Source organism: Pituophis catenifer, unplaced genomic scaffold (assembly GCF_029215685.1).
Source record: "Pituophis catenifer annectens isolate HBS135680 unplaced genomic scaffold, rPitCat1.0.hap2 SCAF_1, whole genome shotgun sequence".
Taxonomy (NCBI): domain Eukaryota; kingdom Metazoa; phylum Chordata; class Lepidosauria; order Squamata; family Colubridae; genus Pituophis; species Pituophis catenifer.
This window is the reverse complement of record NW_027256881.1, coordinates 295,625,530-295,642,496: the sequence shown is the minus strand read 5'-3', so window position 1 is coordinate 295,642,496 and position 16,967 is coordinate 295,625,530. Positions and strand designations below refer to the sequence as shown.

The 16,967-nt window shown below is 36.3% G+C and overlaps 2 protein-coding genes across 2 annotated transcripts in view; one reads left to right on the top strand and one right to left on the bottom strand.

Annotated features, from left to right (window-relative positions):
* Window positions 1-6,283, top strand: part of SLC25A21 (solute carrier family 25 member 21) — a 129,127-nt gene extending 122,844 nt beyond the window's left edge. The window contains exons 7-9 of the mRNA XM_070940569.1: window positions 1,819-2,000; window positions 3,150-3,202; window positions 6,017-6,283. Of these exons, the coding sequence (XP_070796670.1) occupies window positions 1,819-2,000; window positions 3,150-3,202; window positions 6,017-6,078 (297 nt within the window). The 3' untranslated portion in view covers window positions 6,079-6,283. The remainder of the gene's footprint in view (window positions 1-1,818; window positions 2,001-3,149; window positions 3,203-6,016) is intronic.
* Window positions 6,284-14,858: 8,575 nt separating this feature from the next.
* The window catches only part of PAX9 (paired box 9), a 45,401-nt gene continuing 43,292 nt past the window's right edge, over window positions 14,859-16,967 (bottom strand). Inside the window, exon 4 of the mRNA XM_070935893.1 lies at window positions 14,859-15,113. Coding sequence (XP_070791994.1) covers window positions 14,859-15,113 — 255 coding nt within the window. The remainder of the gene's footprint in view (window positions 15,114-16,967) is intronic.

Here is a 16,967-nt window from a genome sequence, read left to right as displayed (position 1 = left end):
CCTGGAAATACAAATTCCAGTATTGATAGATCCAATTGTATGTGTCTTTTAGAAGTTAATTGGGACATTTCCAAGCCCAAATGGTCCCAATACCATTTGTATGATATGAAAAATGTATTTGGTTTGAACTTCAAGGATTGTCCATATTTGTTCAGCTTTTGAGAATTGAGGAGCACACCAAATCTGGTATCCTCTTCCATGAGGCTGCTCTAAGACATTTTTGTCTATATTGTGCCCTACTATGGACTACAACAACTGTCATCAGCTCCAACTAATATGGGCAATGTGAGGGCAATGTGACTTGGAGTTCAACCCATCTGGAAAGAGACCAAGTTGGGAAAGGTTGCATTGAAGGACATTCATTCAGCAAATTACCCCATACCAGTGGTGGGTTTCAAATTTTGTTACTACCGGTTCTGTGGGTGTGGCTTGGTGGACGTGGCATGGCTTGGTTGGTGTGGTTTGGTGGGCGTGGCAGGGGAAGGATACTGTAAAATCTCCATTCCCACCCCACTCCAGGGGAAGGATACTGTTAAATCTCTATTCCCTCCCCACTCTAGGGGAAGGATACTGCAAAATCCCCATTTCCTTTCGATCAGCTGGGACTTGGGAGGCAGAGAATAGATGGGGGCGAGGCCAGTCAGAATTTTTATTACCGGTTCTTCGAACTACTCAAACTTTCTACTACTGGTTCTCCAGAACTGGTCAGAATGTGCTGAAACCCACCTCTGCCCCATACATTTGAAAGACATGTAGGGCCTTTTCGATAGTTGCATGGCACAAAACGGAAAAAGAATTTTTCAAAGTTGTATAATAGGCTCCACAGGAAATTTAACATCACAGAATTCACTTGAAGTTTCCAGTATTCACACACATGATGTTAAAACTTTATTAAGGAAATTTTATTCTCAGTAAACTAATGTCCTAGGTAGGAAGGCCATCTGAGAAAGCATGAACTGCTGGATTGTGTCAGCACATGCAAAAAGCTGTTGTTTCAAGACTGGCTTTATTGTACAGCTAATTTCTGAATTTTTCAAAGCAGGGCAAAGTTGTAGGCTTTGGACAAAATGTTTTGTACATTCTTCAGCCAATTAGCTTTGTGAGTTACTACTGGTCCTGATACAGAAAGGCATAGAAATCTGCTCTGCAATTCTACCGTTGCTGGATTGTTAATAGCAGGAAGCCAGGCCCCCTTGGTATAGTGCATCAGCTACACGCAAAGCTAAATTTTTTAAAAAAAAAAAAAAACCTGGAGGAGGAAGGCAGCAGACTGAGATTAGCCTTTATTTAATTTAACATTTGGGGGTCCAATGCACAAATGAGCATTTTAGTAGGCTTCATGGTGGAAGTTGCTGTCATTTGTAAAATATTCTGGCCAATTAGCTAATAGTGTGCTTAGATTTCTCCCGTTTTGATACAGTAATACTAAGTACATTGTGAAGCCCAATTATACAAATCATCCCCATATGCCGTACTGGTCTTTCTTTTATGAGCTGTGTTTATAAATCCTGTGTGAGGAAATGTGTACTTCAGCAATTTAGACCATGTGTAAAAACATAGCCAATCAGATTGTCAAGAAAAGGAGCCCTGGCACTGGAAATCCTAATGCGTTCCACTAGAATAGCAGGAGTGTGTCGTATCATGCAAGCTTTCTGATTAAATGCATATTATTTCATAGTCTTTAACGAATTGAGGTGCTTCTGTTCCTATTTTAACTTGGTTCATTTTATGTCAGTCATTCTCTTTCCCCAACCCATCGTCTTTCTTTTCCCCCTCTTTTCTCAGCTATTTTGTTGGTTTGCTTGTTTGTTTACCCAGGATCCAACATTGGAGTTTCTGAGAAAGTTTGGAATTGGGTTAGCCTCAGGAACAATAGCCTCAATTATTAACATCCCTTTTGATGTTGCAAAGAGTAGGATTCAAGGACCACAGCCTGTGCCTGGAGAAATCAAGTACAGGACCTGTTTTAAAACGATGGCAACCGTTTATAAAGAAGAAGGGTAAAGTATTCATTTCAGTAGTAAATATCCAGAATCTAGCTTGTTCATAAAATCATATTGCAGATTTGCAATATGCAACATTGCAGATTTAATTAGTCCCTAAAAACTCTCTGCATAGTATTTGTATACCAAACATTTTCAAAGCTTCACAATTCAAAATGTACATATGAAATTAAAAGAGAATTCTACTTTAGCCTGAGTTTTCTGAATTTTCATTTAACAAATTTCTGATTATATTGTTCTGAAAAGACTAGTGTTCTACAGCAGACCATTCAGTTTATACACCTTAGTATTAATTGGTGCATTGGGACAAGGGAGGGCTTTCACCCCCTCCCCCCAACATCAAGGTAGCCTATATTTATTTGTTTCAATTGTAAATACTAAAAACATTCTGCTTCCCCAAACTGAGATTGAGGAAAGACAGCTTGTCACCATCTTTCAAAGCGGAGAAAAGCATACAGAGATTTCTGCAAACTCTCTCTGCAAAGAGGGTTAGTGGAAGCCAAGATATAAGAATGGCTTTGAGCAGATCTAGAGGTCATAATGAAAAATGTAGGTTAAAGAGCTCCTGATTATTTCTGGATTCACATTATACAGAATGAACAGAAAAAGCTGTTTCATATATCAAAAAGGGTACTGCATCAGACTTCAGAAGAATCAAAGTCATCCTAAGAACTACTTCAGAGAATGCCACTCTTCCTCCCACTTTTCTAATTTTCTGCAAATTTTTTAGTAAGTATTCTACCCTAGCCTATAAAGGAATGAGACTGCAACATCTGCTTGTTTAATGAACTGGTATACAATTGAACTGGAACATGATCTTAGTGTATTCATGGCATCGATATAGCACCAGTATTCCAAACTTCATGTATGCAAATAGTTTAAAGTGAGAACTCAATCACAACATAGTTAAAGGAGAGCCATTAGAATTGTACATGTTTCAGAAAGGATAGAAAAAAATGCTTTCAACCTTGCATGAAGACAACACTTCTCTACTATTCCCTAAAATATTCTGTTAGTTATTTAGTATCTGTTGCTTTTCAAAGAAGCACATAAGCCAGCTAAGTCCAGGTTTTGTTGCAAGCAGAATGATGGGCTGTTAAGAAAACCTGATCAATGTAACTAGCATTTTTCATTGTTTTTCTTCAGATTTCTAGCTTTGTACAAAGGCTTGGTTCCCAAGATCATGAGGCTAGGACCAGGTAATTCTTTTCTCATTCACTATTAATGCTATCTAATTCTATGTATATACAGTAGTACCTTGGTACTCAACTGCTTTGAAACTCATCAAATTTGGTACTCAACACATTTTGACATGAAAATTTTGTCCTGGTACTCATCATTTGTTTGGTACTCAATGCACAAGCTAGAACTTGTTGGTGTCAGCTGCCTTGTTGACTCACTACATTATTCCTTATGGGGGAAATGTGTTTGGTATTCATCATTTTTGGTACCACTGTAGTTTATTTTTATTCAGTAACTTCAAACTCCAAATATGTAGTCAGATTGGCACTAGGTCTCTTATTATGCACCAAGACAAATTCCTTATGTGTCCAATCACACTTGGCCAATAAAAAATTCTATTCTATTCAATTATATACTATGTTATTACTGTTTTTGGTTTCTTTCTCTCCCTTAGACTTGCTCACTGCTCAGTCAACAATACAGTAAATAAAAGCAAGAATGTAGGAAAAATATCTGATAAAAGGATATACCCAAACCAGCTATCTCTTCCCTATTTGCCAGATGTTGAAGCAGATTTTAGTTTTAATTTATCTTCTTTCCATTATAGCAAACCTGTAAAATCAAGCAGATATCTTTTGGCAGGTGGTGTCATTAGCCTATTATTTTATTCCAGCTGTTGTATAGGCCTTTAATTATATATACAAAAGTTAATGGGTGGAAATGAGCACACTTAAGGAACAGTGGGAAATTGAATACTGGGATATTTCTACCCCAACCAGGGGTGAAATGCTCCCGGCTCGGACCGGATCACCTGATCCGGTAGTGATGGCGACGGGTGGTTCAGAGAAACGGTAGCAAAAATCCCTGCGCCCCCAACGATGCCCAGCTGAGCTGCACGATCATCAGAGGCTTTTTTTTTTTTACTTTTAAAAGCATTTTTTCTACAACCTCTTCCGACGAAAAAAATGCTTTTAAAAGTTAAAAAAAAAGGCTCTGATGATCACGCGGCTCAGCTGGGGTCGTCAGAGGCTTTTCAAAGCATTTTTTTCTGCAACCTCTTGGCCGAAGAGGTGGTTTAAAAATGCTTTGAAAAGTCTCTGATGATCCCAGTTGAGTTGCCTGATCGTCAGAGGCTTTTCAAAGCAGAAAAAAAAAATGCTTTGAAAAGTTTTTTTTAAAAAAAGTTGACCACGCCTACCGTCATATTACCCCACCACCACCAAGCCACGCCCACAGAACCGGTAGTAACAAATTTTACATTTCACTCCTGACTCCAACCCTTTGGAACATATACCCGAGATTGGGTGCCTGAATACATGCTTCCAGAATATAGACCTCCCTCCAAATAGGTGGATTCTCAGGACTCTCTAGCCAACATGGCCATTGATAAAGATTCAAATCCACACATTTGAAAGGCACAAAGTTGGAGAAGATTGTCTTAGTAAAAATATTAACATAGATATATTTATCTGAGCCTGAATTTTAAAAATTGGTTCAAATGTTATTTATTTACTCATTTTGTATACAGACAGTCCTTAATTAGGACCAGAAGCTGCATCATTGGGTGATATGGTCATAAGTTAAAAAAAAACAAAAAACACATGACAGCACCACTTAACAACAGCAGTTCCAGAAGTCCCCATTGCCAGTAAGTGAGGACCATTAAACAAGGCCCTCATGTGACTGTTACTAGCAACTTCCTACTAGTTTCCCTGTTGACTTTGCTTGTCAGAAGCCAGCAAGGAAGGTTGCAACTCACAATCATGTGACTGAGGGATTCTGTAACAACCATAACTACAAGGAACTGTTATAACCACTACTCATTCAGTGCCATCATAAGTTCAAACAGCTGCTGTATGACTGGTCATTAAATAAGGACCACCTTGCTCTCCAGATTATGCATTATTAGCACATGAAGTTTAAACCAGAACCAGCAAAATTAATTTCATATATTTCTCTCATATGAATATTCCTATGGTTGGTTGACCACAATGGTCATTAGATTAGATTAGATCAGATTATATAATGGGAACTGGAATTATCTTCCAAGGATAATAAACTTCCAGTTCACTTCGTCTTTGATCAGCGTTGACGAAGACCGCAAGGAAACTATTACCACCTTCTAAATAAACACAGAATGTTTTTTTCTTTGTGTTGGCTTACTCACTAGCTAATGAATATCATATACAAAGGCGTAATCTCAAAAAGATCTGTCAGAGTGTTTCATTTGAAATACCTATTAGAGGTGAAGTATACAAAATAGTTTCTCCTAATATTTTTACAATAGAGATTCCCTTCATAAAAAGTTTATTCTATCCAGGAAGTAACTAATAGACATACCTAATTTTTTCCACGAGGGAAATTCACCCAGTCTGTTGTAAAATGACAGCTGGATGAACTTGGCTTTAGACTCATTGAAGACATTTATGCTGTGGTTTTAAGAAAGCTTTGCTGCATTTGGATGGCTTCTCCCTCATAATACATACACATTGTGTGTATAATACATATTGTGTGTACAAATTTCTGCACTAAAATGTGATATGTATGGAACTGAAAGAAAAACCATGAAAACCTATTTGATTTTCCATCAAAAATATGCATGATTCAAGTAAGCATAGAAAATTTGCCTTTTGTATTTTAGTTTTTAAAACATTACATAATCTAATGTTCTGCATTCGTTAAACAAATTCCCATCAAGCTGCCTGCTTCTGCAAGAACCAAACATTTCTTTATTTCCAAATAATGTCAACTGCTGATATAGAAAAGTCAGAATTCCTTCCATGATGTGTTACTTGTTAAATTTTGTACTTCAAAACATTCTTTCTTTCTAGGTGGTGCAGTGATGCTGCTGGTTTATGAATATGTTTACGGGTGGCTTCAAGAAAACTGGTGACCAAAAGTACTAATTTCAGACTGAAAATAATGTAAAACAATTCCTATCAAATAAAAAAAATATGTGCATCAGCATTTATAGGCTTAGAAAAGAAAGGGATAATTGTACAATGGTGGAAAATGAATGCCCTTGGTTATTGAAGGCAAGTAGTAGTAAATATTCTTCAGGGGAAAAAGTTGATATATTTCACACCCAGATGCAAATACCTATCCCATTAAGTATTTTAAAAGAATATAATGTATGTCTGTCAAGCAAATTAAAAGTGTTAATTTGAACTCTCTCTCTCGTTGACTCATTGACTGAACAAATCTATTATTTAAGATGCCTGCCTAAAAACCAGGAGACTGCAAATTCTAGTCTCGCTTTAGGCATAAAAGCTGGCTGGGTGACTTTAGGCCAGTCACTCTCTCTTTCAACCAATTCATATCACAGGGTTATTGTTATGGAGGAAAATAGGAGGAGAAAGGACTATTAGCTGCCCTGAGTTATTTATAAAAATAACAAAGGCAGGGTATAAATAAGTAAACATTATAAAGTTGTTATAAATTGAGATCTTAATTTTAGAGTCCAGTCTTATATTGAGATTTCTGAATATGGTAATCAGGAGAGTTAAACTCAGAATTGAGTATCGCTAAATTTAATTGGAGTTGCTATCATGTTTGATGAAGTGAACAACTCATGATATCTGGGCTATCGGATCAGGGCTTCAAAAATTCAGATGACCACTAAATAGCATCCAAATAGTTGGATGGACTTATACTTCACTCAAGTACCTGTAACTCTATTACTGCTTGTAATATTAAGCATGCCCTCCTGACAGATGATTGTATTACATACTACTCGGAGCTGCTATTGAAAATTATTCCAATGTTTTAATATGTGTTTAATAAATTTTATTTTAAAGAAAGAAAGAAAGAAAATTATTCCAAAAAATTGAAGGATGATTCTCATCCTTTTTGAAGTGGGACAGTCAAATTATGTATTGTATTCCATTCATTCTGCATCATCCTTGTCAGTTCATGTTTTACTCAAGTTGAAATACTTTGGGGCTTTAAAACTCTAAACAACATTATCATTTGGTATTTTAAAATTATTTTTGAAAGACCTGCTTACAGCCCCACCATTATGGCCTTTAAAGTTAACAAGCATTAGAGACAGGTACTTGTTAGTGGTAGCTCCTACCCTTCAAGTTTCCTCTGTACAGAGAACAGTCAGGCTATGAAAACTATTCTACTTTTCTGTGGCTTCTGGTTTTAAGGTTTTTAATATTTGCTGTCATCAAATATTTGAAACTGTATTTTGTTTTCCATGTAAGATTCCTCTATCATTTGATACTTCATATTACTGGTTTATAATGAAAACTGTATTCAGAAGACTATAATGCTGAAAGATGGCTATGAAATATAGATCTAAAAAAACTGTTTCTCAAAATTTCAAAGAAAAATGAGATAATTGAATTCTTTTTTTTAAAAAAATAGTATTTTTATAATAATGCTTGAGGCATATTATGTCAAGACAGCTGGAGATATTTTAGCATTTTAAAAGATATTTGTGTTGACATAATCATGTAAAAAATTTGCCTAGATTATATTATACTAGCTTTTTAAAAATGTTCGTAAGTAGTTGATGTCAACAAAATGTTTTGTTATATAGTAAGTGTTTCCAATGCAGGAATTAAAAGTCTTCAGAGGAAATCTGATATTTCTCTATTTTGTTGTTGTTGTTCTTATTGTTAATTTAGCATGTTCAAAATTCAAAAATAAAATACATTTACATATGTTGCTTTTAGCTGTACTTTGTTTCCAACATGTCTTTAAGTATATTTTCAACCTCATCTTTCAGTAGAATAAAATCATTTGATAGTAACCTCAACCCCAAACAAATGTTACTTTTAATGACTAGAAAGACTTGCTTTTCTGCTTGGGCCTACAACCTTTGCAGAATATGCTAGAAAAAATGATTAGTATTAATCATACTGTTCAGATATAAATCTAACTTCTTTCAGTAAGATGACTTTTTAATATAATAATTTTACTAGAAATTATAATTAAAAAATTAAAAATTGCAAACTAAAAAAAATAATAAAATAAAAATATTGCAGAAAATAAAAATAAAGAATAAGGATATAATAAAGAAAAAGAAAAGAAATACCTTCATCTCAACAAGTATAAAATGTTTAGTAACTTGCAGTATCGTCATTTTTAAAATACAATAAATTATCTTGTCTTCCCATATTAGATGTTTTATCTATATAGGTAGTCCTCGATTTACAACAGTTCATTTAGTGACCGTTCAAAGAAACAACAGCACTTAAAAAAGTGACTTTTGACCATTTTTCACACTTATGACTATTGCAGCACCCCATGGCCACGTGATTTACATTCAGATGCTGACTCACATTTATGACAGTTGCAGTGTCCTGGAGTCATGTGATTTCCCCTTTTGTGATCTTCTGACAAGTAAAGTCAATGGGAAATCAGATTCACTTAACAACCATGTTACTAATATAACAACTGCAGTGATTCACTTAACAAATGTGGCAAGAAAAGTCGTAAAATAGGGTAAAACTCAACAAATTTCTCACTTAACAACATAAATTTTGGGCTCAATTGTGATCGTAAGTTGAGGACTACCTGTAAACAAATCCTTAAAACTTTATTCTTCAGTACTGGTAAGCAAATGTACATTAAGGATTACTAGAGAGAATAACATATCTATTGTATCCTTGATCAACTAAAACAACTTTATATTCATTCCTTTTGCTTTTAACAATCTTGAACTTTAATCATTTCAAATATTGTTTTAATGTCCCAGAACTTGATTTCTTTTCATTTCTTTGTTCTTTCCCACAAAATTCTTCAAAGCTTTAACCATTCTCTTTTGTATATCCAATATAGAAAAATTATCCAGGTCACTCTCTTGGTTTGTTATTTGTATATCCCTTTAATTACTAAGACATCAGCTAGCTTTTTTTATAACATGACATCTTTTTTCCACATTATTCTTGTAGCTTATCATTTTTAATCCACTTTCAGATCAGTTTCATTTTTGTCCAGTAAATCTTATTCCTGTCCCATTACATCTTTAACTGTAAAAGCAAATACTATTAAAATTAACTTCATTATATCCAGTGTTATTTTTCCATTCTGTATCAATAAGCCAATTTAAGTGTTCTTCTCCTTTAATTGTAATCTTTAGCTCTTTTTGATTCTGTCTGAATTCAGTCCAATCTTCATCCTGTCATGTTTTTAAAGAGAAGTCAAAACAAAAACATTTTCCCACAAGAAGGATTCTTATAATTAATTCCAAATTCTTATTTCAAATCTATCTGGACCCTTAGTCCATCTGTATCTTTCCAAAATCAAACTTCTAACTACCCTTTTGCTGTTTATTCTCAAATATTTAAGTTCTTAAACTTGTATTTAAAGTTTCTTTTGCTAATGATTGAAGGAAACTTACCTGGAGTTATAAAAGCTGTCAATTCAAAGATTCCTAAAGAGTCTGTAAAAATGAAAACTGTAGTTTGAGCAAAGATGATTTTCCCTCATCCAAATTGACAAGAGACTGCCGTCTTGCAATCTCCTTGCAAGGAGCAACTGTATGGAACACTTGTGGGCAATTTCAAGTCCACTCCTTGTCCTAAAAGGCATTACAAAGAGCCAGTCTACTTGCCAGCTCTTTATTCTGTCAAGGTCATTGAATCCAGTTTCAACGGAGTCATCTTCAGTTCACCATTTCTTCCCCAGAAGTCCCTTTCAACAGGACTTCCAGGTCAGCATCCCAATCAGTCATGTATTTTGTGAACGGAAAAAATAACTGTTCTAAAATCAGTTGGTGGCAAGGAGAACTATCAGCAGTGGTTCTTTTCAACCAACTATTGATGTAGTATTCCATCATATTCTTTATTGCAGGCAGGAGACACAAAATTTGGGGAATTAAGTATTAAGAAATTAGGGTGCAGCCAAGAAAGTCCCCGTAGCTGTCCCCATTTCCATTCTCAAATAGGAAGAACATGGAGATGAGTTCTATTTCTATTGTGGCTAGCATGACTGAAGGGTGACATGTGAGAAAGGGCTGAAGCATGTTTCAGAAAGTATAAATTGGTTCATCTAGTTTGCTTTAGATAAGTATGAAATCAGAATCCATTGACTGATAACATTCCATGTTACACTCCAATAAATGTTGCTAATAGAAGAACAAGATATGAATTTGTGGAAAAATCTGCAAACTCTGGATAAATGCTACCAAGGAGAGAAACTATGTTAGGTGACATGAATGGATGGGTAGGAATGAAAATGAGAAAAAATGATGGGGGGATTCGGACACCTAAAAATGAATGCAATAATACTAAGTTTGCTATGGTTAGACACTGGGAAGGTGATATGTGAGAAGTACCATGTTTCCCCGAAAATAAGACCCTGTCTTATATTTTTTTGAACCCTGAAATAAGCACTTGGCCTTATTGCCATGCGCTCAAAAGCCCGATTGGGCTTATTATCAGGGGATGTCTTATTTTGGGGGAAACAGGGTAGTATTAAGATTCAGGGACACATACACTACACACATTTTCATGTCAACTTGATCTCAGTCTTGCTGAAGTTGGAGAAAATAAGTTCCTTGAAACTACAAGTGGTCCTAGTAAACAGATGTGTAGCTCCAGCTGAAAAAACATGTTCCCTGCTTATTCAACAAGGTTTAAATATATGCCCACATTTTTCTACATCATCATCTTGTGCCAAATTTGAGCCTTAAGTATTTCAGAAAGCTTTAAAAGGAGACTATGTCATACATGTAGCAATGCTCACCTTTTACCTCTTTTGAAATTACAATTTATATGTAGTCCACTTTTCTGATTATTTTTCAAACCAGCATCAAGTCCCAAGTGAGTTTCAAAACTAAGTGATTTGCGCCTAAGCCCCAAATCCTAGGTTGCAATTCTATCCTATACTTATTATACTTCGGCCTACTAAAATGCCATTGAATTCAGTGAGGCTTACTTCTGTGTGTAGGCACAAGTGAGATTGCACTGTTATATCACTTACTGTAACCATGCAAAATGTGCAGGTGCATGCTTCTGCCACATCAATCACTTCTCTTTACGCTTGAGTGTGAAACTAGATTTAATGTTTTCAATCAAACAAAAGAAAGAGAGTTCAGTGGTCTAACACTTGCATAGACGGTAGAATTCTGCAAGTTCCAACTCTGGAGTCTGCAGCAAGTAATAGACATGACCACTGGCTACATGAGGCCTCGAAAAAGTTTTTGCTAACCAAAGAAAACAGTGTTGGAGTAGATTTTAAAACTTCAGTTCTGTGGTTAGTACTTAACCCTAATATCTGAAGGTTTCCAGCTGAACATCTGCCTTGTCCTATAGTCAACAGAGAGAACTTCGGGCTCAAGATGATTGATACTATAAAGCAGTATTCACTCAACACCATGGGTTACTTGTGCATGTCTAGTCTTGTTAAGATGAAGAAAATGGACCATTATGACATAATAGCTACAGCATGAATTGTTTACATTTAAAGAGAAGAAACGAATTCTTGAGGGATCATTTGAGAGGCCTTCATGATACAGCAGCTTTGCCCCACTTGTGGGAAATTCAGATTTGCAGCACTGACATTTGATGCATGGGCAAGAATTGCCCTAAGAGGAGTTTTGTTGGTTATTTTTACCCGGAAGCAGGAATTATTTCAGTTCAAGAAAACTCACTTTCAAATGGGTTGCAAAGAGTTGGAGCCCAACTCCAGAGTAGTCCCAAAGGTGCTTTTTCAAAAGGCAACTGGATTTTCTGGGGTTTTTTTTAAGACGTTTTGCTTCTCACCCAAGAAGCTTCTTCAGCTCGAAGAAGCTAAACAAGCTTCTTGGATGAGAAGCGAAACATCTTCAAAGAAAAACCAGAAAGTTCAGTTGCCCCTTGAAAAAGCACCTTTGGGACAACTAAGACCTGGATGACTAAGAATCTCCATTGACATTCAACTCCAGAGTACTAATGAAAACAAGTATTCTTCTGAATGAAGTCTGTAGCTGAATGGATTGGTGAGCCTCAGTGCTTTTATTTGATTAGGGATTCCACAAAAGGGCACCATGTATTACAAGCGAATGCATTTCCTTCGGGCCTTACAAATAAGCAGCAGTTACTTTCTGGTCAACTGGTTCTAGCAGTACTTAAAAACAAAATAGGAGCCTGAAAAACACTCTACTGATACCAATTAGAGTTTATGAACATTCTCTTTTCAATCTATGATTAAATGGTTGCAAAATGAAAATATTTTTGAACATTTTCCAGGAAGCCTCAATATGACATCACACATTATTTCCTTTGAATTGCCTTAGAGATCGATCTCTGTTGACTTTTTGAAATAAAAACATGATATTCTCAGAAAAGAGACAAAATCTTATCTTATTCTCCCAGCAGTATGCTTATGTGTAATATGGCCAGGAAGAAATGTAGATAATTTTATTAAGCAGTCTTTCAAAATCTGTATTGAGCGACGTGTTTTTACATTATTGCACTAGACTTACAAAAGTACATAATATATTAATATTTAATCATGCTAGGAGATATGTCAATTTTCCAATCTTTCCTTCTCATGGTTATCTTCAACACACAATGGCAAGCTTGAACAGGCTTTCCAAAACTATATTCACAACTTTATTATTGTCCAAGGAGAACAGACCATCTTGAAAAGATTATACTGGGGAAAAAAATATAAGAGAGCAATTGGAATCCAAGTGACCATGAAATGATGCTTGATAAAGGATACAGCAATGAAAAAGATGAATATTGTTAACATTATAAATAATATCTGTAGTACCACCACCAATATGCCTATGAATGAAACATGCTTATGTACAATAATGTAAACTTTACCAAAAGCCTAGTTTTGTTTTACATTCAATAAAACAGGAATTGTAGACATTTTTTTTTCTTCTTTTACTTTTTCAAAATGGCAACATAACTTGGGAGGCTGGGGCTGGAATTACTGAACTCAGCTAAGCAAAGAAATTACAGTACAGTTTGCTTTCACAGTGGTTACTTGCATCATAATTCACCCACTTTCTGCCCAAGCATCCAATAAAAGGAATTGGAGGTAAAATTCTTATTATGGATTGGCTTATTGGCTTATTAAAAATCTCCGCCCACAATTTCACATTAAAGAGACGGGATAACTTTCCATTTTGTTTAGTTTTTTTCCCATCCATGTCTCTTTCATGTCAGTGATGCTACGGTATTATGAATGTAGGTTATTAAATACCATATGGAAAGTATTTTCTCTATACAGTATATCCAGAAAAATCAATCATTTGCTACTGAAATAAATGGATTGATATACTATTAAGTAAATGTTGATCATAGGATGCTTCTGTGGAAGAAAAAAAGGGAACATTAACTTGGCTGATTCTACCTCCTCCTATAATTTATTGTATCTCATGAAAGGCTGTGCCAAATGCTGGGAGAGTCTACCAAAGAGAATAGAATGGGAGATTGTGGCATAATTTGTGTTGCTTATTTTTATTTATTACATTTATTATTATTTTTAGCAGCAGTTTTCATTGAACACTAGTGCCTTCCACAAACATCCTTTCCTTTGTGAAAGACTGAGAGAAACTTTCTGACCCACTAGGAATATAGAGTTATAGGTAGTCCTCATTTAGCAACTGCCTTGTTTAGAACTGTTCACTGTTACTACAGTGATTAAAAAAAGGTAACTTTGCAACCAATCCTCACATTTATAACCTTATAAGATCTGTAAAGCAAAGGAAAGCTGATCATAAGCACAGTTGCAGTTTCATTTAGCAACCACTTCACCTAAGGACCCTGTTGCCAGTCCCAATTGTGGTCACTATATGAGGACTACTTGTACTCATTTTAGGTTCTTTGCTGGAAAAAAACCAAATGCTTTTAATTAAATCGAAGTGCTTTAAGGAGCTTTCATACTATGCTGCAAACGTAGAATTATCAAAACTTGAACCATTAAGGCAAATGACATCACCAAGAAGAGAAACAGCAAATTGCTTGGAAATCCTTTCCCATTTTGGCAAACTCTGGGTGAATTGAGAATGCAATTTGTGGAATTCCCACTGAACATTCTGGAATTGCAATCCTAACACTATTGAAGGATGCTAAAGTGGGAAAAGCATGTCTACCATGTCACCACTTAACAACAAAAAGAAAAGCAGAAGTCAGTTGACTAGTGGAAATGCAGATGATAACCAAGTCCATATTTACAAAGAGAAAACAAAAACATCATTGTCTTTGTGATCACAACAAAATACAGGATAAATAACAGAGCCATATATTCATTTGGTTCTATAATTTGTTGCTATAAAACACAAGCTGTTAGCCACGACGACTATTCATCTGTCCATGTTTTTTTCCACAAGAACTATTTTTTGGTCCAAAAGTCAATTTCTATTTGATTGCATTTGTTGATCTATTGGGTTTCTTTGAATGGTTTCTCACAAATATGAAACAATTGCACATTTGAAAAAGTCCTGTAGCTTTAAAATAAATATGTGTGGTTTTACCAATGAAACAGTCACACAAGCCCTCTGAGGGCTGTCAAATCTTCATGCAGTGCAAAGGGAGACAACACATTTATCCCTTCCTTATGTTATTTACACTTACCAAACCGCAATTTTTTTAAGCACAAAATCATGGAAAAATAGTTCCAGCTCATTGAGTCAGTCTGTGAAGAAGAATGATGGGGACAAAAGAAAGAACACTGAGCTGGATCGGACCGGACCGGACCGGATGTTCTGCCGTATTTCCAATATCAGAGTGCAGAGGCGGTGATGGAGTGACTACCTTCTCTGGCTGCTTGCATGCCCTTGAAAGCCAGTGAAGCTGGAATATCACAGTTGTGGGGTGAAAGAGGGGTGCCCCCAGCATGCTGCCAGCCGTGACTACCTACGTAACCAGAAGGAGCAGCACTGTACGCCATATAAGGGGACACCTGGGCTGCTGCGGGATAAGGTGCCATTGTTGGTGCAGAGACAAAGCTTCCGACAGTTGGAAGGCAGCTTGGTGCCTAGAAAAAAAAGAGAGAGCGAGAGAGAGAGAGATGACCATTGTTGTTTGGAAAAAAAAGGGAAAAAAAGAATGAAGCATCTAAAAAGTCTTCATTAGCCTTCATGTAAGCCGCCCTGAGTCTTCGGAGAAGGGCGGCATATAAATCGAACCAATAAATAAATTAATGTAAGACTTATTTCAGATATGACATTTTCAGCTCTCCAAGGTAACAGTGAAGAGACAAGATACAGTAAGGTAAAAACTTACCTTACTGTACTTTCAAGTCAATCTTTGGCTCCTGGCAACTCTCTAGACAAGTCTCTGCATTTTTCTTGGCAAGATTTCAGAAGAACTTTGCCATTGCCTTCTTCCCAGGACTGAGAGGGAGTGACTGGGCCAAGGTCACCCAGCAAGATTCATGCTAAAGTGGCAAAACTCATACTCTTCCAGTTTCTAACCCAGTGCCTTAACCACTACACCAAAGAGCCTCTCTAGTGACCCTAACCCCAAATGTAACTGGGTCAAAATTTTCATACCAGATTTTTTTTGGGGGGTGGGACGACGGGACTCTGTTAAAAGGCAAGCTTAATAGCTTATACATAGCAGATCTTAAGGAATCTATATTGTTCCTTAAAAACCTCTCAAAATCACCTGAGTTCTTCAAGTCTTCAGGGGTCCAATGAGGCCATTTTACATGTGTTTTTAAAACATTTTTCTATGAGCTACAGATGAGGAACCTATGGCTATCGATTCCTAACTCCCTGATAGCAATAGCAATAGCACTTTGACTTATATATCGCTTCAAAGTGCTTTTACAGCCCTCTCTATATACTGCTTCATAGTGCTTTTACAGCCCTCTCTAAGCGGTTCACAGAGTCAGCATATTGCCCCCAACAATCTGGGTCCTCATTTTACCACCTCAGAAGGATGGAAGGCTGAGTCAACCTTGAGCCTGGTGAGATTTGAACTGCTGAACTGCAGCTAGCAGTCAACTGAAGTAGCCTGCAGTACTGCACTCTAACCACTGCGCCACCTCAGCTCTTGATATGAGAGGATGTCTTCTTTTTATCCTCCTTCACAAACCGGAATAAATACTTTCTGATAAATTAACTTTTCATCATACATTTTTTTCTTTCTTAAACTTCCTATACAATCAACGTATTATGTAGCCCTCTATCCAAGTAATTCTGGCATACCTGCATCAGAACTTCCCACGTGAATTGCAGAATGTCTCCTCAAAACTAGCACAATTATTCTGGCAGCAACAACTGGATAATGGTGGCTATTATTCCCTTACCTTATTGTGCCAGGTTAAGACCCTTTGTATGTTACAAAGCTTCTCCTTTGCCAATTCAACAGATTTTTGCTATGGGAAACTGGTTGCATTCCAGTAAACAGTAGTGGGAAAGGCCAAAGAAAAAAACTCAACAACAATGCATCTCAGATTTTAAAATGTTTCTTTTCCAGATTCTTTTAACAGGGCATACCATACTCAAAGGCATCATTAGCATTGCTTGTGAAAACAATATAGGCCTGAGCTTTCAGATTCTCTCAAAGAATGGCCATAAAATTGCCCTCTGCCTTGCTCCTACAGAGCTCCATTTGACAAGCCACATTTCAATTAATGAGAGCTGAGCAAGAACACTGCCGTGCTCATTTCTTTGGAATTTGAGCTGGAGAACTTTCCAATTGCTTTTCTGCCTTCAGAACTGAGCACTGCTGGAAAAAATTTCCAATAGCATGAAATTTAATCCCCATAAATATTAAGATGTATATGATGGGGAAAAAATAAAATATCCAGAACAAGGACACACAACAGGAACAACAAAATGGTGGAGGCGGGGGAGAGGAATTATTGTGTAGCATGCATTCA